Here is a 21,698-nt window from a genome sequence, read left to right on the forward strand (position 1 = left end):
TGTCTAATATTAGCGATAAAACAGCTGCTTACCCCCCCCACAAACTAAAAGCCAAAGAGATTGACTATTTCTGAAATGCTTATTTTCCTGAACATCGAAGAAAACACGCCAATTCATTCGCAAGCTGAAAGGTCGTAAGCAGTTTCCACGCATTTTTCGGCAATGAGCCTGGACACTAGTTAAGCCGTGTTGTAAATTCATAATTTTAAAAAAATCCGGTCGCAATTTTGCAACAAGATATGGAAACTTAGTTGAAATTATAGTGGTAAATTTTTTCTCAGACCCTACTGTCGCAAATTAAATATCGTTGGAAAAATAGGAGCCCGCAATACTTTGGCTTTGGTTTTATGACACTCGATTCAAACTCATTCTATTATATACGTCACATGTGAAGAATTTTCTCCCGCTACTCTAGTTTTCCCCTCTATCAAAAAACCAACCTGCGATTTGATAAGAGATTTGATTTCTGTACATGCAATACGTTCCCCAATGCTAAATATTTTTTTTTATTTTATGAGAAGCTCTTATGAACCGAGTGCAAGGGCCGCACTGGGGAATATTGGCCCCAAGGTCGTGGCCGTCACAAGGTCCATAAAAAAATGACAGACGGCCAATATTCTCCATTATGGTCCCGAGCAAGTGAGGTTTGTAGGTTTTTTTATTTTAATTACAGGTATGGCATCGTTTCTTTGAGGAATTCGACACTTCTCTGCTTGGTAATTTGTGCAGTTTTCATCTTCCAATCTATCAGCAAACTTTAAACGGTAACCTGTTTTTATTAAAACTAAAGTCCACTTGCTATAATTATTGTCTTGTTGTGACGAGAAAATGACATTTCGTTTTTTAAAGACCGTTTTGTTTTGCTCAATTTGAATTTCCTGGGAGAGAAAAAATACGGAAATCGTCCATTTCCGTGGTAATGAGATCATGTACCGTAAGATCCCAACCAAAAGAACAGAAAATCAGAGTGCTCCATTTAGCCTGAGAATTGCTTGCTATATAATAAAGTTCATTATGTCTATTTGCCCAAATTTGAGCAGGAGACCAGCACATGCAAAAAGATATCATAAAAATCAAATTCTATATAGAGAACACTATCAGTGCAACCCAGTGGTTCCTTGGGGATTATCACCTTTAGAGAGTCCAGTGGGAGGGAACAGCCTGACTTAATTATGGTATCTCTTCATCGACATGAGGAAGACATGGGAGTAACAGCAGAATACCCTGCCATTTTCTAGCTGCACGTCTGGAGAGGCTGGTATATATGGGGATACGCAGTGGAAAATACCACCCCTCCCCAAGTAATCTTCTACGTATAGGGAAGATATCTGTTTGCAAACATTGCTTTTGTTATTCAAATATCCCAACCACGAAAACAAAAGATGCTTTGTTTCGACAGCCAAGGAGGATCTGGTTGGCACACGAGTGACAATAGGTGACGTCAACGATATCTTTCCTATGTTCTGAAGTGGATGCATGGATACGTAGTCGAAAAGATCACCCTTCCCCAAGTAATCTTCTAAGTATATTGTTACACTGTAAGTGGATACGTGTAAGTGGATACCCGGATAAGCAGTGGAAAAGACTACCCCTCCCCAAGTAGATCATTGCGCTTTAAGAACGAGAATGAATAATAGCAATATTTGAAGAATATGAAGTAAAAAAAATTAAGAATGAGGTACCAAATATCACCCATTTTCCGCCGCCATGTTATGCGGTCTTTAAGGATGTTCTTTAAAGAGCTTAGAAAATCACAGTTTTAACATTTCCGTAAAAAGTATCGAAGTAGAAATGAACAGGAATAGTTGTTCTTAATTTTTGTCAAGTTTGGTGCCAATTGAATTCATTTAAAGACTTCACCGTTGCTTAGTTCTCGCAGCAAATTTTGGACAATTTGTCAAACAGAAAACCGCACTTTAACCGCGTTTTCAAATTTTCGCAAATTTCTAAAAAAATAAGAATCGCTGGAACTTTTAAAAGTGGTTCTTGAAAATAGTTCACTAAAGGGTATGTATCTTTGGGCAAAATATGAGCTATCCGCCAAAATGGTCGATTCTTACAGGCAGCCATTCTTAAGACAAGACCTGAAAAAGCAGGTCTCAACTGCTGCACACAGGTCTCAACTGCTAGACAACATAACCTGTCAACTCAACACACACAGTGACTGTAACGTACAGTTGCAATCACTTTGACTGTTAATCCACCTCAAATCAACGGTATTCAAGGATTTCACCAAAGCAAAGCCAATAACGATGACATTTTACAGTGTAAGAGCAATAAGAAACAACATAAAGCTTAAAAAAATACAGATTTACACAGTGTAGTAGCAGGATGCATATACAGTTAGGTGATTATCTGACTTTACATGTATGTCATTGCCGCCATGTTGATGGACGAAAATGAAAGATCTCTCATTGGCTCCTTTTGTTCGTCCACCAGAAATTGTACATTAATTAATTAACTCCTTGTTATCTGTGTCTCCAGAAATTGGTTGCAAGCCAATAATTTTTTTTTATACCATAGGTCTTGCATTGTGTGATTGACGTTAGCTTTCATGTAACAACGTATACCACTCGAGCTCCAGTGTGAAGCCCGACTGCCTGTTCAGAGACTGCAAATTTGCAGTCACTAGTGCAACGGTATAAAATCAAACAACTTTGATATTTCCGTGTCCTCTCCGTAGGCAGGCCTTTACTAGGGAGCTTTAGCAATGACAACGGCGACGACAACGACAACGAGAACGTCACAAATTTGCATATTTAGTGGGAAAAAACAATAGGTTTGCACACCCAGCACGTGCGTTTTTCATTTTTGTCCATTTCTTTGCCGTCGCAAGCAAAACTGCAACGTAAAATAGCCATATTTAAGGTTTTATAGAGGACGTCAGCACTAGGAGATAAATCTTCATTTTCTCCCCTAAATTAAGCGTGACTCACATGGGCTTCATTCTTGAGGGACTGTCACACCATTGTCGCGTAAAATAGCTTGGAGTAGTCGCAAAGTGACTACAAGAACGCGAATTTATGATTTGAGATAACGTTCTCCTTGCCATTCCCGTCGTAGATGCTAAACCTCCCTACTTTTATGCAAGACAAGAAAGCCTCCATGGTACAGTGTACCTACATGCATGTAATGAAGTAGTATTTTGAACAAAACCTCTGTTATTGATTATTAACCAAGCCTCACTTACGATAGTGATCACCATATTTAGGATTACACGAAATGTTTCAAATAACTGATTGGACAAAGGCAACACCGACTTCTTTTCAAGCCTAGTTCAAGAGCCCGTCTTATTTAAAGGATTAACCCAACAACACTCTTTCACGGCACGGAAATGTTTTTATAATGAGAAACACCAATTATTGTTTAAAGGGGTACTGTCACGGACGGGCATGCTCCAAGGTTTTTAATCAAAACTTGAAAAATTACATACGATACAAACTTAATTGACCCCTCACCTAGGGGCTTTTCAGGGCCAATGAAACACAATCACGACAGAACAGAACATTCAACAACAACTGTTAAGAATCCCGACTGGCCGCAGGCGTGCTAGCTAGCTATTTACACGTGTGCCTGAGAGGTTAAACCAGGGACTACCAGGAACAAATTCAACCAGTGCATGGCCAGGACGTGTCTTGAACCAGGGATCCCCGGATCTCAAGACAAGCGCCCTAACCACTGCGTCACACTGCCTCCTGAACTGAATTCAGCCAGAACTCTTCAAGTTTGGTAAGGTGCAAGTCGTTTTGAGGAGAGAAAACTGTTGTCGAGCTTTACGTTTCTTCCGGTGGTGTTCTCAATAATTTTACCAGTGAAGTGTGGGTCGATGTTGTTAATTGGGACATCTAAGAAGGGTAGAACATGGTCTATCTATACCTTTCTTCGAGAATGCTAAATTAGCCAAGTGTTGTATCATATACAAGCGTTTGCAAGGTCGCGTACCTAGTTATCTTACTAACTTATTAGTACTTACCGGTGAGACTCATTCACGGCAAACTAGATATGCTAAATTTAATATAGCCTGCCCTCGAGTTAATCGAAATACAGAAGGGGGTAGAACATTTACTGTGACTGCTTGTCGGGAATGGAATAAGCTACCTCTTCAATTGAGGAAAGCAGAGACTCTCAAGACTTTCAAAAATTCTCTTTGGAATAGGATTTTTAAAGACCAGCAATCTTTAAATCATTTCTCTATATAAATATTGTGGGTCACTGTGCTGCATGCTAATAATTGTTTCATAGTTTTATTAGATTTTGATAATTTTATCATAAGCTCTAAGTTTTAACTATTTTAACTATTTTGATCTTGTAATGAGGGCCTCTAGTTTATTAGCATTTAGATGCTATTTTGAGCTACCCTCGATAAATAAAGACTTCTCTTCACTTCACTCACATCTGTTTCCCGCTCCATTGTAAAGTGTATATTAGGGCGTTGTTTGCTAATGTAATTTTAAAAAAGGGTAGCATCTTCCTCAGAATGGAAAAGACAAAATGTGTCATCCACATAGCAGCGACATAATAAAACTTCAGAATTCCTGTACTGTTCCAGCCATTTGTTCTCCAGGCCTAATGTAGTTGTTAGAAATGTGGATAGCGCTATCCACTGGATAACTCAATTGTTTTTGCTACTGTTTATCCGCTGGATAGTGATTTATCCGGTGGATGGTGTTATCCACCATCTTTTGAACAACCAGGGCCTGGTGTTCCATGAACGAGTTAGCTAAAACGGTGGCGACAGGGGAGCCCATATCTACGCCATCCACCTGGGCGTAGAAAGTACCCTTGAAAACCACGTGAGTTTCTTTAGTTGCAAACTCGAAAAGCCTTTTAAGATCATTTTCCGCGCTAAGTTTGAGTTCTGGATTGTCTCCCGTGATGTATTTAACCGCAAAGTCAGACATTCATCTAAAGGGATGGTGGTAACAAGGTTTTTAGCGTCGAAAGAAACCATAAATTATCATGAAGTGATAAACTGTTAATTTCCTTCACAACGTGAAGAAGTCTGTAGTAATAGATCTAGTATATGAATTTGAAGGGAGGACACCAACGGGCATTTTAAATCAAAGATTAACTAGTATTCAAGAGTTGTAATTCTACAGGAGAAAAATAGTCTTTTCTCACACGGAGATAGGTTTCATGTCAAGGAAAAATGATCTTCACATTCACCAGTAAATAATGTGATACTTAAATTATTAATCATGTAAGCATGGAAGATTTCGTTTAATATTTCTTGGTCCGAAATGAGATAAGCAATTAATCAGACAATTAATTCTGTCTTTCCTTAGACTGAGACTTACAGATTTTACCATTTCATCACAAATTTTACTCTGTCTAAGTCGCTTGAGGCTTTTACTCGTAAGTGAGGACCGCTTTGGGGACGAATGGGTTAACAACATCTACGTCCTCTCACAGTCCCCTTTAACAACATCTAAGCTCATTCAAAAACTGTGTCCTCGTTAACCCATTAAAGCTGGCTTTCACAAGCGGGAGTCGGAGTCGGAGTCGGAGTCGGAGACGTAAAGAGCACTTATGACCTAGTGAAAATCAAAGATCGGAGTCGTAAGCGGAATCATAAGCTCGCATAAGCTCGACGGAATCGGAGTAAAAAGAATCAGAACGTTCCCATTTTCTTCCGACTCCGCTTATGACTCCGTCGCCTATGATTCAGTAAAAACTAGATTGTCGGAGTCGGAAGCAGAAGCAGACGAACCAAAAATTCACAATGCTTGGAATGGAGTATTGCAGTTTTCACTGGATCGTAAGCAACGGAGTCATAAGCGGAATCGGTATTCTACTTCCGACTCCGACAGTTTGATTTTCACTAGATCGTATCTGTCTGCGCTTCTGATTACGACTCCGACTCCGACTACGTCGCTAGTAAAAACTAGCCTTTAGGGAGCTTTAGCAACGACGACGGGAACGGCAACGAGAACGTCATTTCAAAACATAATTCTCATTATTGCAATCACTTCATGACTATTCCAAGTTTTTTAATATGGCAAAGGTGTGGCAGTTCCTGATAAATGAAATCGCTATGAGCGGCGCTTAATTTAGAGGATAAAATTAAAATTTATCCTCAAATGCTGAAGTTCTTCATAAAAACTCGAATTTAGCTAGTTGTTGTTTTGCTGACAACGGCAAAGAAATGAACAAAAGTGAAAACGCACGCGCAGGGCGTGCAAAGCCATTGCTTTTGCCTACTAAATATGAAAATTTGTGACGTTCTTGTTGCCGTCGCCGTTGTCTTTTCTAAAGCTCTCTATTGACTCCAAGGAGTCAGACTCAATCGATTTTAATCTGTCTTTTACCCTTCAATGTCCCCTTTAATCAATACGAAAATTTGTCGCCATCAAGGTTATGTGATTAGTCTTTCGATGAATGCCTTTTTCATTTTGCTTTTAACCTCTGGGAAAATTAACACCTGTTATAATATTTACTTTCAATTGCGCTTTTAATCAGAAACCGTAGTAATTGAAGCAACTAACAGCAAAACGCTGACAGTCAAACAAACATAAAAGCCCAGAATTAGTTATTGAACAGGTGCCTTTAATTTCCTTATGTTGTTAAAAATGTGTTTTATTTTTATTTTTGACTCGGTGCAATCCAGCTCCTTATTTCTTTGAATTAGTGAATTCAAGTCAAAGCAACAGAGAGAAAAAAAACAATGCAAGAGAGAGAAGGTAGAATGCATTTCTTTAAAACTGTTCGCAAAATCTCGTTTCCGAGTCAGCATGACCGTTGAGATAATGTCACAGTTAACTGCAAATGTCTTCAGTGTATCACCAAATGACGTTTTGAAGGTTAAGCCTTCTCTTAAATCTGTTTTATTCCATTGAATATCAAATCCGGCATCTGTTTTGCCAGACGATGGCACGTCGAACACTTGTTTCACTCGGAAACCATCAGTATTGTTAGCAGTTTTTCTAACTGAAATTGTCATACTATTAAAATATGTTAATATTATTTTTACTTGTGTTTCCTGCAGTTCTCAAGACATCTTTTCTCATTTTGGGGCTTCAATTCTACGTCTACAGCCACTGCCTTCTCTTAGGCGCTGATAAATGCGTGACATCCATCGAAGGAGTTTCACGTCTGAAACACAGCTACGAACAATCTGTCGTCCATGACATGCTTGAATGCTATAACAAATGTAAAGCTGACACTCTGTGTCAAAGCTTAAACTTCCATAGATATCAACACGTCTGCGAGTTAAACAACGGAACAAAGCCTTTAAATTTCCAACACGACCTTGTTCCATATTCAAACTCATTTTACTTGGACAACCCACACTGAGGTAAATGTCACTTTAGCTCTTATCTTGTTTGGACGAGTGGTCACTGACTGCTTGACTCAACGTAACACATGCACTTGTTCATAAGAAAATTACTTCAATTAAGAACTTTAGTCGCAAGCACGCCGTTAGTGTTTTTTTAGTTCTATGTCCGCATTGATTTAAAGGGCATTTTGAGGCTCTGAGGCTCAATCACAAAAAAAAAAACTTACTTAAAAACTAGACGCTCTTTTAATATAGAATGAGTGTTAAAAATTCCATTTCAGTGTTCATGTCTGTTTCCTATTGCAAGCGAATCTAAGAGCAAATTTTTTGTGATGTTAATTGGTTCTACTTTAAATATGAATGAAAACTAATTTTCGTAAGAAAAACTTCGCACTTAGAATCGCTTTGAAGAGGAGGCAGACATGAACTCGAAAATGGCCTATTGTATACCAAACGGTGTGTTGGTACCTTAGGAGAAGAGGTTTACGCTTTTTGCGCTGTGTTCATTTCCAGATGTTTGGGTATATTTTTTTCTGTTAAGTCTGTGAATGTGGTATTAGATGGTTTTGAGATGGTTTGAAAAAGTGAACCTCAATTACTTCACATTTATAGCAATTAGCATTAGGGACTTAAGGCCCGTTTTAGACGTCGCATTTCACATGTGCCGAATCAGATTCGGCACATTCAAACTGCAACGTTTAAAACAGGCCTAAAGTCGGCGACGACACCCTCGTCGCCTCTTTCGCTATTATTCCTTCTCGTTCACATCGTGCAGTGTTAGAGAAGCATGGTACGGGCGGTTTCACAGTAAGAATAGAGAATGAAAGAGAAAAAAAAAAAGGAAAGGAACTTTATGTGTCTAGTCGTTCTAGCGCTGGAGCACTAATTGGGGACACTGTTGTAAACTGAAACTAAAAATAAACGTAAATCAAATCAAATGTTGGTTTATCAAGAGAAGGGAAAACCGGAGTACGCGAAGGAAAACCTCTCGGTGCAGAAGAGAGAACCAACAAACTGAAACCACATATGACGCCGAGTCTGGAAGCGAACCCTGGCCACATTAGTGGGAGGCCACTGCGTCAGATTCACATTTGTACGCCAGCGCGCGTTGTCGTCAAAACAACAAATTTGGTGATTTCACCGAAGGCCCTCCACTCCTCCACACACGAGGCAAGTTGTTATCGACTACAGCTTACAGTCAACAACTTGATTTAATCGACAACTGTTAATGTTAGGAAATGCATTTCCACAGACGAAACTTTTAGTTGTCGATAGCCGGTACGTTTTGCGGGAGCCTGGGAAAAATAGTAACAAGAAAAAAAAGAATTGCTGACTTTAAAAATCATTTGCGTCGCTGCGAAATAAACTTTAGTTATCGATGACTTGCTCGCAGTCGGGAGAAAGGGAGTTGTCGATAACAAAAAGGCCGCGTTTGTCATCGACAACTAAAGTAGTTTTCCTTTTCAAAACTGGGAAATATAATGTAGTTGTCGTTTACAAACTTTGTTGTCGAAGTCTTGATTTTTCGCTGTTTGTGTCGTGATTCACACACGCATTGTTCTGTTATCGACAACCGAAAGGTCATCGATAACAACTTGGTTCGTCTGTGGAGTACCACAAAAAAGACTCTAAAACGCGTGCCGCACGTGCAGCACGATTTATTTTTCCTCTTCTGACCAATGATTGAATTGTGGCATTGTCCTGGCGTCGTCCTTTCTCCCTCTGGATGTTTCCATGACAGCAAATTTCGATTTACCTAGAGCGACATTAAAATGAACTAGGATCTGACCTAATTTTCATATTTTCTTTTTCTGAATTTGGAAAGCTAATTTGGAATATTCTTCGCTTAAAGCAAAAATCATATCTTACCGTCTTGCACGTTTCTTAACTTAGCTAATATTTTATTTTTAAACGGCTTGAGAATGATAGAGATAAGGTAACCAAGATGACCCTTTGGATCCAGAAATAAAAATAAATGTAATAACAGTTTAATTCTGAATCGAGGTTGGCGACTTAACTCGATTATGCCTGGATCTTTCTTTTTCGTGGAGAGATGAACCTGCGTACAAAATTTGTCTTTTTGCCAGGTGCTCACCTCGTTAGCTCATTACCGAGCCGAGCATCTCGATGAAAGTCAAAGATCTCAATTACAATGTCGAGCATGGTAAAACCCTTAACGGATGGGACGCGATTGGATACCACCCTCACTATCATGAATTTAATATATTTCACAACAGCATTTCTTGGCTCATCTCCACTGCAACCTGCAGTTTCGTGCCAAGAAATTAAGGACGCATCTTGGGGACAAGCGCCTAATGGTAGATACTGGCTATTTTCGGGAGGCCATGAGAACAAGCCTGCTGTGGCTTACTGTGATATGGAAAAGGGAGGTAAGTACTGACAGCAAAGTTAATGGTAACTCGTACCCGCTTAGAAATTTATGGAGAAGATAGAGGAAAACGTAAATGCATTATCATAAATTGACTTAAGGATTTGGGAGGCATGTTCCCCCAATTTTGACTTCAATTCCTCTGAAACACCTGGATGGAAACAAGAGTCCATGATTAGGAGCTTGCCTCTCCCATACAAGTCCTATCAGTCAACCTTTGCCTTGCATCTTCCCTTTTTCAGATCTCCACGAGTTCTTTTGCTCTGCACGCACTGTTTAGAATGGCCAATCAAAATAAAGTTATTGTCAAACGAAGACAAAAATAGCAAAAACGATGCATGCAAATTGTGCAAATTGGTGTAAATTGATGTAAATGTGAGTCTCCTGCGGGAGGGTGAGTTCTAAAAATAGAAAGATACGCGCAAAGGTTGATTGAAGGATATACTCCATAGGGAGGCTCCCACTCATGATCATGGGCTCCTGCTGGAAATAGTTTTTGAAACTTAGGAAATGGGCAGATGTCAGGCTTCGAGGTTAACTTTTACGTTTACCGTCGTACAGTTTTGTCACATTGATAATTGCTCTAATTGTATTTTGACTCAGTAGGAGATTTTAGTTCTGAGAACAAGCACCGTGAAGATTAAGTTAACCTCTACACTTACAAAGTACCAAAAGATCATGACCTTAAAGCGTTTAGCTCTGGTTCATAGCTGGGGTTTTTTTAGTTAAAAAAAACCTGCTTATTTGGATGTAACGTAGCTGGTGCATTTTTTCCAGCTTCGATTCCATTTTTGTCCACATTTGGGCATAAAATTGGCGTCCTAAAACTGCCCCAGCTTTGTTTCAAGGAAAAGAGTTGCAAGTTACACGCTGCACGATCATGTGCATCTGAAAGTACGCTATTGCTCAGAACTGAAAACTTAAATTCATAGTCGTATTCCAGTCAGTAATTCCCTAATGATAGATAATAATTCAGCTGGAGTTCAAACTGACAGATTACTCGCAACGGCCTCACTTCGTCTGTTGTCTTCCTCAATGTTTCCAACATTTAAAAATTATCTCGACTTCGTCTCGGTTTTCATTCACCGATATTAACCGAGCCTGAGGTGAATAATTGTTTCAGAATAATTCAAACCTCATTCCCTGGGAGAAAAGCCCTGGGTACGAGGTTGGTATAATTACATAGTTGATTATTTGAAAACTATAAATTTTCTTTAAAACAATAAATTTCTTCATCTGTGACCTCAAGAAAGCGGCTTACAGCCATTTTAAAAAAAAAATGCTTGGGCGATTATCGTGTAATAGTCACCTCAAGTGCAACCAATTAGCTCAGAGAATTTTCAATAATCACCTATGTAATTATACTAATAAAGTATTATTTCTGGCGGTGGAACGCATTGAAAAACAAAGAAATGTTCTTTTCTTTTTTTCAGTTGTCAAAACGTACACAGGATCCCCATTCAAAAATGGTGCAACCTGCGAGTATCAAGGTGAGGGAGAGTATTCATGCCAATGTCAAAAGGGGTTCACTGGTAGCCACTGTGCAACTGGTGTTTCTGGCTTTTTTTTTATTGAATTGTTATCGACTCGGGATTTAAATAGCATGCAAGACTACACTGTCTTCAAATCACCCATAATCAGAAAGGTCCCTTCCTCCCAGTTGACTTACCTACGAAGATCGAAGGACCTCTGCTCACAGGTTAGGATTTTTGTGTATTGTATTTGTATACCTGGAACAAAACGTTTTATTCCCAAAGGATTTGAATTGGGTACAACAATGAGTTAGCCCATTAAGTCCACTTTTTATTTTCCAGCAAAACGTAGTTTAAAAATATACAGTTATCTGACGCTGATGGGGACTAGGCCAATTTGAGTAATTCTTACTCTTGGGTAGTAGACTCTCGGTACATCTTTCCCCAAAACCCGAAGTGGGAGAGATTCCACAATTTCTTTGAATCTAATAGCTTATTGAATGAATAATACTACTCCTAAAACCATACTGAAAATCCAACATCCACCATTACACAATACCAGATAGTGTTGTATGACGTCTGATTACTAGTTGCGGACGTCCGGGAAAACAGATTTCCGATCTAAAAATAGTTTTCTGGAAATTAACATATCCCGGCTAAAGATCGGCTCCTACACTCCCTTTCTGCCCCTCTTTTTCTCTTGGCGTAATGAAGATATTTCTACTTTAAAAGGGTCCGGGCAAAGTTCCTTAACATTTAAATTCTGCGAAGGGATTTTTGTATTTGAAGACAACTGCGAAACGAAGCACGTAAGTTTCTTTTCAAGATGATCGTGTTAAATTAATTATGAACAAATTTTCAAATTCTCGTTAGATCGTTACCCGTTGTCTTACTTACATACAAACGTAATTGACCATACCTATAGGGACCTTTCAGGGAACAACATGATCAACGAAACGACAGAGCAGAACAAGAACAACCACTGTTAAGACAGTCAACTGCTGCACCAGCCGAGAAGTTGAACCAGGGACTGCCAGGATCAAATTCAAGTAGCGATCAGAAGGGGTCCTGAAAATATCATTGCAAGCGCCCTACCCCAATGCCCTCACTGCCTACTCATTTTACTAACAACACCCGTGATCTTTCCTTCGAGTTTTCTTCAGTTTTCTTGTATCTGGTTCAGTTATTGAAAGAAAGATGATTCGTGGGTAACTTTAATTTGCCGTTCCCAATTTCTATTAATTTGCACTTCCCAATTCTTAACTGACATTCGATTAGTTTGAAAGTTTGGGAATTCTAACCAATTTTTCATCTCATGTTTTATTTTCTTAGATTTTAACGAATGTTCTAGCAACCCATGTCTTAATGGTGGAACGTGTATCGACGTCATCAATGGCTTCAACTGCACATGCCCAGCTTATTTAACTGGCGATCGTTGCGAACTTGGTCTCGGTGAGTCCTTACAGTACAAATAATAAAGATTTAAATAAAAATTATTAAATGTGCGAGTTTGATACAAGATGAATGAAACCCAAAAACCAACAAAAGAGGCTTATTAGGTAATTAGAGAAAGAATGGCTAAGACCAGGATCCGGAACTGGACGCTATTATGGACCGAGTTATTTTTAGATTGATTTTCCCCGAAACTAGATAATATAAAAAGTCTTGCATGAGATATTGTTAACATTGGGACTGAGGATGGTCACGCGCACCCGTCAAGACCAAATCTCAAGAGCTCGTCTAAAAATCGCTTGATCTGAGAAGACGCCATGACATAGCCTAGTTTTGGAGTTGTCGTTTCCTAGTTGTTGGCTCCTTCTAGGACCTTTTCAAATATCACAGACGAAATTAGAGGATTTTTTTCCACTACTGAAACTAAGAGAAGCCAAGTAATCTTCATGTCCTCTGTGGTCATGAGACAAGCAGCAACCAAAAAAAAACTGAACCGAAGAAAAAAGTTTCTGGGGTCCAAGTACGCTTTTGCAGATTGTGCATAATTCTTCCTATTTTTGAAAACGGTGCGTTGCAAGGAAGCACAATTGAGATATTTTAGAATTACATTGGCTCATCTTTGGCAGGTAAGTTGACTCCCAATAACGCTCTAAACGTTGTTCGATGTTTTTAGTGGTAGTTGCAGTTTATTGCGCCCGAGGACTGGGCCCTGTCCGGGAATCGGAAAACCCGTTGTAAACCATTACCATCTCACTACCTCTCTCATACGCAAGATATCCTCAAAATTATGGAGAAACACAATTTTTCCAAAAATCTTCAACAACACCTGATTCGGGCATTGAAAAAGACCGACAGCTGTGTGGAAACAGAATTCAAACCGTGTTGAAATCTCTGTGATACAAAAATACAAGCAATCGCTATTAACACGGATGCTCGGAAAGTAATTTTCTGTGTTATACACCTTATTCCAAAAGGGCCACCATTTTAGTATTCTTTTGTTTGCATGCAAAGTGAATTACCCCTTTTTGCCTCGTTCAATGTTAAATTTTCTTTTGAGAACGAGTCAACAAGGGCTAATTTGCAAGCAAACAAAAGAATACTAAAATGACGGCCATTTTGGAATGAGGTGTATAATGCAACAATGAAATGTGGTAATGGTGTAATGAGACCTCCGGAGGAAAAGATGTTTTTCCTTTTTTTTAAATTTCAATTCGTCTTCCTAACAAATATCCTGGATGTCTCTATCTTCTCAGGCCAGGAATGCAACTCCTATATTCTGAACCAGGAAAATGACCGCAGTGTGACACATGCAACAATAGGCTCATCACAGAAATGCGACGAAACACTTGCAACCGGCTGGTACTGCTTTAACAGCACATCAGGTTTCAAAATGCCAACTACCTGCATAGCACCCAACAAGTGTAACACACATGCAACAGGCTGGCTAAACGGAACTCACCCAAGCCCCAAGGAGGGCATTGTAAGCAGGACCGTGTGCTTCAACTGGAGCTGCAAATGTTGCAACTGGCAGCTGGTAATAAGTGTTAGGAACTGTGGGTTATTCTATGTGTACAACCTGACCAAAACAGACACCTGCAAACTTCGTTACTGTGTCACTAACTGAACCCGATGGCTAACATCCAAACCTTTCAGGTTTGATGCAAGACAGGCGGGTCTACTTCAGTTCTTGGAGGGGAGCGTGGGCACGTGATACTTTCTTTCATTACCGAAGATAACAACCTCTAGCCGGTTGCAAAATACGCACAACCGCAGTGGCTCTGTTTTTGTAACCATTAGCAACGTTCTTTTATTCTCAATTTTTCCTGCTAAGGCGCAAAAGAACCAAAGATCTATCATTCGCTTTTTGTCTTTTTTACAGGGAAATCTTTGTTTACATTTTTTGCCTCATTAACAAAAATGCTATTGTTTTCTAATTAGTCAGCCGAGAACAAAGTACTGAATATTGAAAGTGTATTGCATAATAAGCTCTCTCTGAAAATACCAGATAATCTCTGAGCAATGATGCTTTGAAAATTGGGATTTTACAAAGAATGTATGCAATTATTATATTAGCGCCTTTGTCACCCAAGAATTTATCAGTTTTGATGGCTAATAACTGGCTCAGTCGTTATCAAAGCTGAAAGGATTAAAAACGACTATATTTAGAGATTTATTAGAGTTTAACAAGTTCTTGACATTTGAAGTCAATTTGTAAATAGCACGATACGTTGGTGAAACAAAACGTAAGCAATGACGTCAGCAAAGATTCCCTTATACGGAACTGCAGTGATTTAGGGGCTTTGACTCGCTAACATTTCATCCCTTCAACATATCAACATGTCTTCCATCAAACATGTACACTCTTCACAATCCCATAATCAATCAATCAATCAGTCAATCAATCAATCAATCAATCAATCAATCAATCAATCAATAAAAACCAATCACATTATTCGAGCTCCGTTAACAGCTAAATTTCGGTACACCACAGTTAGCCAGAAATCGCGGCCTTGGGGTTTCCATGTCGGATAAACAAAAGATTGTGACACTGTTAGTACTGCATTACTGTTTTAAAAGGAACAACTAATTCAATTAATTAACCACTTCTTGAATTCGAATTGGTTGACTGATTTTTAAGACATCGGAGTCGCCAGGCATGATGAAAAACGTAAGGAGTGGATAACTCCATTGGTTCCGATTGGTGGTTTTCAACCAATTCCTTGAGACCCAGGTGACAGTGGCGTAAATGAATGCTGCTTGACAAATAAAAGAAGCAACTGAAAGATCTATTCTTGGTTTGCACTCACGTGATTAGACGCCCATGTTGGTGTACAAAACCAAAGCAAAATGTCGCTCGCGTTATGCATAATATTAGGGCCAAATTTCCAAAAGGCGTTTTCGCTATAATTGTTCAGTACACCAACATGGCCCCCATTACGTCACGTGAAAACCACTGATAGAGTGTTGTCACGTGACATCATGACAATGGAACGGCGGCCATGTTGGTGTACCGAACTAATCACCCGGGAATTGAGCTCTTTTATTATGCAAACGTTTTCCTTTTTTTTTTTCGGTGGAAAAGCAAGGTTACTGATCACGTGAGTGAAAACACTCTATACTGACCGACTTGTGTGTTGCAACTTGAGTAATCTTGTGGGAAAATTTCCTTAATATAGTATAGAGTTGCAAAGTTTAGGTAATTATTTACTAAGCCTCATTGCAGCATTTGAATTCAATTAAATTATTCGCTGTATCTCCCCGAGTAATTCAAGGTGAGGTTTGATTCTGTCGCAGTTACGACGCATTCGCCGTATAGTGGTCTAAAGCGTGATACAGTCGCAGTATATCCTCCTTTTTCCAATTAACAGTAGAATATAGTTGGCTGCCTGACGTTCGGACGAATCTCCGGCCAAAATCAACATTTTCCTTCAACAAAACAGAATAGGGACAACGCAACGCGTTGGCACAAAATAGAGAGGAAGGGGAGGCCTATTGGCCTATTGTTTAGGATTCTGGCCCGGGTTGCACGAAGAATGGTTAACGATTCAGGGGGTGGCCAGATCGCCAAGTTGTGTTCGTTGGGCAATGCTCTTTACTCTTGCATTTCCTCTCTTCACCCCGGATTGTAAGGCGCCACCGGCAATTCCTTGCTAGGGGTCACCTTGTCATGTACTTGAATCCCATCCAGGGAGGAGCAGAGATACTCCAGGTTAATTATTGAGAAAGGACACCGAACGGAGGATTTCATGAACCACCCGGTCGGTCGGAATTCTTTGATTGCATCTGACGTCACGGCGGCCATGTTGGTGTAAAGAACAATAGAGAAAAAAGTCTTTTGGGAATTTGACTCTATTATTATGCAAAACTTAGCTACATTTTTCTATTGTTTTGGCACCAACTTGGTCGTCTTATCACGTGAGTGCAATCAAAGAATATGTTGCCCGCAAAGTTTGAGGTACAATGAAGGAGAAGCATCCTAAAAATAAATTGAGTAAGAACGGTTTCAAAGTAAAAACGGAGAATGAAAAAGGCTCACATTTGTATGCTCACGTTGTCTTCAAAATCTCTAATTTTGGTAATTTCACGCCGTTATGCATAGTACCGCAAAATTATGTGCTAAAATACGTTCGATTGCGCATGTGCAGCACGATTATTTTTCTTCTTTAGAGCGGTTTTCAATTGAGTAGCGTAAAACAAAGAAATTACTTCGACAAATCACAGTAGGTGCAAACAGCGCAATAAACCAATCCAAATTCGTAGCAATTCCGGGTGAGTTGCTCAAAGCGAGGGAAAAATCGCGCGTGCGAGTCGCGATTAGTTTAGGTTTTCCTTCTCATTGGTTGATAACTTAAAAGCTGGTGCGAGATTTTTTAAACCATTCAGTAAGCGTGGCAATTGCAATCGCGTAATTACTTTAGAAAGTCATCTGAAAACTACTCTAACCAATGATGTTATTGCTTTGTGACATTGCCGTTGCCGTGTACGAATGCTGGATAACAAACAAAGACAGCTAATGAGAGACCTTTTGTTTCTGTCAGCAAAAATTGCGGTCATGACGTAAATTGTAAAGCACCTATATCCTCAATTAACTTCGAAAACTCAAATGAGAAATTATAAAAGCAAAGATATCATTGACGTTACTTATTGCATTCTAATCATGTCAGTCCCACGGGATGTCCCTCGGGTATCGGTCGTGATACCCATACGATTTCAGCGTTTGGACGCCATCTTGTTCTGGCACAAATAACCTCGATCTCATATGATAGTGTTACGGCTTGCTTAAGGGAAGTCATATTCTGTTAGACGGGGTTAATACTGGATGGGTCACCGTCCGGTTCTATACGCTGGGGATTCACGTTGTTTGGCTATCCATCAAAAAAATGATATTCCATAAAAGCAATATTACATTACAACGCATTTATTCCTTAAATGTTTTTAATAAAATTATTGGCCACATGATAACAGTCAAAATACTTGTAGTGTGATACCTTCATTATTGAATAAACACTAGAAAAGCGGGATCCAAAGTCCCAGGAAGAGTACCTCCCAATTAGTAAAAAAAAAAAAAACTTTAAATAAATTACATATTAGCTTCCATAGTTTAATACTGCGGTTAAAAAAGGAGGACTGATAGGTGATTGATTTACAGAAGGGCGTTTCCAAATACTTTATACAACGAGATCGGGTTCGTCAAGTACGGGATCAGTAGAATATGGGACAGGTGCGACGAAGAAGAGAAAGCAGCTTAACCGCTTAAGCAGTAACCATGAAAACTTACATTAAATTGCTAGTTATTATGACACCAAGATCTTTCTTCTTTTTCAAGCGGTGTGTGCTAACGTGGCCACGGTGACCCCACCCGTTGTGATTCCAGATCCCAGGGCTGTGATCCTTGATCCGGTCCTTTTCAGACCTTTGATCCGTGATCCTATATACCTGGTTACGACCCTGTTATTTCTTCTTTTAGTTCTGAAGCGACGACATCGTCAGCTTCAAAACCGAAGGAAACATCGTTTTGGGTTCGAAAAATATTCATGAAAAGACAAGAACTTGGGGCTTTCCACACACTAGTGAGAGAACTTCGTGTTTCTGACAGAGAATAACGAACATTCGGGCTTTGTTGCTAAGAAGAGTTGAATCATGGGTCACAATTAAAAATGTTATGGGATACGTTTCGATCGCAGATCGGAGAACTTTGATTTCCATTTGATCGCAGACGATCGCAGAACTTTCTGCGATCTGCGATCGTCTGCGATCATATGGAAACCAGCTTTAATTTAATCGGGCTTTGAACATTTGAACAACTGGGCCCAGGACTCTCGGTTATGTTCTTTCAGTTGCATGCCTCAATACAGATGATTTAAGGAACGACGACCGGTACGGCGGCTTTGAAAAGAAACCATTGCGCAGTCTATTAAGACACCCAGGATGTAGACTGAAAAAACTGAAGGTCTCTAAGGTAGCCACATAAAAAAATGTTGCAGACTGTGTTAGTTGCAGAACGTTGCAGATGACAACACCAATCAATGTTTTTACCGAATTACTGTAGGTTAGAGATTTCATGCTATTGTTTCGTTTAATTTTTAGGTGCTTTGTTTGCCGCTGTCGCTACTCTGGAAACACTGTGCACTTTATGTGGAGCCGCCCTATTTAACTCCATCTATCCACTCTTTCTCCACGTTGGTCTAAACGGGTTTTGTTTTCTTGTTATGGCCGTGTTGATGATAGCTGCTCTCATATGAACTGAGTAAGTCGTTTCATTCTTTAAAACTACAGTACATCTGATATAATGGAAATACAATAGGTTTCAATAGAGAGTGTAAAATTATTCCAGTGAAAATCACTTCCACTTCCGCTTTTCGAAACGTCAGTCAATTTAAAATCACCGACAAGACAACTCTTGCCCGGACGATCTAAATTTCCCTCAAGTTTTTTTTTAATTAGTTTTTTTTAATACTATGAAAGTGTAAGGCCCGTTTTAAACGTCGCATTTTACAAATACCGAATCTAATACAAATGAGAAAAATCGTTTGTTTTCGCTCATTTGCATCAGATTCGGCACATGTAAAATGCGGCCACGTTTAAAACGGGCCTAACGTTAGGTTTTGGTCTCACAGTACTCAATTGAAAGCTGTTGGAATTGGGTCTGAGAGCTTTCTGTCTATGTGTAAAATTATATCATAGTTCAGAATATTTCTCTGTTGTCAAAAAGAAAATAGTCCGACTTGCTACTACGAGCTCGAATGCTGGTTTTCAACTGAGCAAATTCATCAATTGTCGTAACTGCGCTGTCAACGATGTCGTTTTTGTGTATAAAATTCCGATGACAAACGCCGAAGTGTGGTCACTTTTCTAGTTTACTCTGTTATTGGTAATACACCAATCACAAAAACAAAAACCGGAATTCCATGGAAAAAGAAGGAAGGCTATGATTTGGCGCCTTAAGTATTTAATGCCAGCGTTCAAACTGAATTCCTCCTACTTTGCTTCCCCCCTGATCTTCTACATCATAAAATCTAAGATATTTGCTACCGTAAACTCTGAATATTGCATCAACTCGTTACTTTCCAACCAACAGAATTTACAAGAGGAACGATCACACAAACACCAAAACTGAAGAAGGCACAGGTATTGCAGCTATAAATAATGCAAAAAACCCGTGGCATTATTATTGTTCTGCGTCAAAACCCTTTACTCAGTCGGAATTTTGTTCATATTCGCTCTATCCGTCAACATGTAGAAGAGGGTTTGCGGAGAAAAGATTGTTTTTTCGAGTGATAAGAAATCTCAGTCAATAGTGAGAGTTTCGAAAAACTGACATTATTAAGATTTCTGTCATTGTCAACCGTGCTACGTAATCAAACGTTTCCACCGATATCATGTTTGCTAAATACGACTTTGGGTGGGCTAAAGTTTGACCAAGAACAAACTGTCTGATGAAAATGTTTGACAATATACATTGTAGATGAGACAAGTGAAAAAGATTCAACAATATGAACCGGATCCAATCTTCATGTCCGCCGGTGCGCACACGCTCCCTTAGGACTGCGTCCCAACTTAGGTTTAACAACAGGTCATTTAACCAACACGAAACATCCCACAAAACGGAGAAAATTCAGAGATGCCGAGACGCTCACACAAATCGAACACAATGTTGCATGATAATGTTCTGTCCAAAGGAAATTGTTCGTTCGAGTGTAACTGTGGACCAAAGTTACTCGAACTCCAAAATATTTCCTTCGGAAAAGTGGCCCCCTAAAGTTAGATAGCGGTATCATATCGGTAGAAACTGCTCCTTTAGCCGATAATGTGATAGCCTTATAGACCGTATTCATAAATGGCGGTCAAGAAATTATTCTTTTGTCTTTGGAGTAATCATCATAACTAGCCTCAATTTGGAACAAACTTTTTTTTGAAATTTGCTTGTGTTTACGAGGCTAGTTAGGATGATTAGCATAAAGACAAAAGAATAATTACTTAGCCGCCATTTATGAATACGGTCTATACAGTCCACTACTGAAGGACCTGAGATGGCGTCGCAAACACTGCTCTTTGCTAGAATTGAAAGTCATCTCGGAAATTGACCAACGCCTTTCATTTGCTAACTCACATAGCTAAGTACGTTTTACAACGAATTCAAAGCCACATTTTGTAAAAGAAACAGCCAAATACGCTGTATTTATTTAGACATTTACATGTACATCTCTCAAATGATGTGCGCGCGGCGATTGGCCACTTCAGCGGGCGCTCTTAGGTAGCCTGGACAACTTTATGTTTGAAAGATCTCCAGATTTAATATCTTACCAACCTCGTTTTTTTTCGTGCGGTGCTGGAGAACGTTTCTTCCAGTTCAATTTATAGCTCGGGTACCAACTCGACAAATAAACAGAACCATATTACGGCATGCATACAACGTAAAATTAAAAAAAAATTGCAAGGCTTAATCTACTCATTTGCGGTAGCCCTAAACGAAAACATACTGATTGCCTTGTAGGACTGAAATCAGAAGACGAAGCGCTGCCCAAAACAGAGAGTGTTAATAGTCGGACAAAGACGAACTTGCCTTAAGGGCCTACTGACGTATTTTTTGGGGTGCGTTGCTAAGGATGTAATAGTTAACTAATTTGAGAGAATTTGGCATTATTTTGGTCAGTTTCCAACTTGTGTAAACCAATGACCCTAAATCACGTGACCAATTTTAAAAAACTTTAAATTTGTCTACGTGCTACTCAATTTGGGTATTTAATCAGTGGTTTCATACTTTGTATTCGTTTTTGCATCCAGCCAAGCATGGTTTTCTTTTTATTTTGAAAAATGTTCTTGTTAAAGAGATAAACGATACTGAAATACCCATAAAATTTTCAAAAAAGATGATTTGAAAAAATCAATGCTTCGCTATATTCTGTATTTGGAGGTGAAACGTGCCATATTAAAAAAATTTAATTCAATTTAAAGACCGCAGGAAATTTAGCTTTTTCTCAAACCTGACGTCAGTTCGTTAACGCAGGCGCAGTTGATCTGAGAACGAGTTCGAGGAAGGGCGAGGAAAAACCTTCGATGGAAACAACAGTTCGAGCGGATGTTTTTGCTTGTGAGTGGGTTTCCTGGT

General features: G+C 39.3%; 1 protein-coding gene across 1 annotated transcript; it reads left to right on the forward strand.

Annotated features, from left to right (window-relative positions):
• Window positions 1-7,255: 7,255 nt before the first annotated feature.
• On the forward strand, window positions 7,256-14,748 carry LOC138002959 (uromodulin-like). Its single transcript, XM_068848924.1, has 5 exons — window positions 7,256-7,294; window positions 9,514-9,666; window positions 11,099-11,155; window positions 12,470-12,589; window positions 13,843-14,748. The coding sequence occupies exons 2-5, from the start codon at window positions 9,654-9,656 to the stop codon at window positions 14,211-14,213; spliced, it is 561 nt and encodes a 186-aa protein (XP_068705025.1). The 5' UTR covers window positions 7,256-7,294; window positions 9,514-9,653; the 3' UTR covers window positions 14,214-14,748.
• The last annotated feature ends 6,950 nt before the right edge of the window (window positions 14,749-21,698 follow it).

This window comes from Montipora foliosa, chromosome 5 (assembly GCF_036669935.1).
Source record: "Montipora foliosa isolate CH-2021 chromosome 5, ASM3666993v2, whole genome shotgun sequence".
Lineage (NCBI taxonomy): Eukaryota > Metazoa > Cnidaria > Anthozoa > Scleractinia > Acroporidae > Montipora > Montipora foliosa.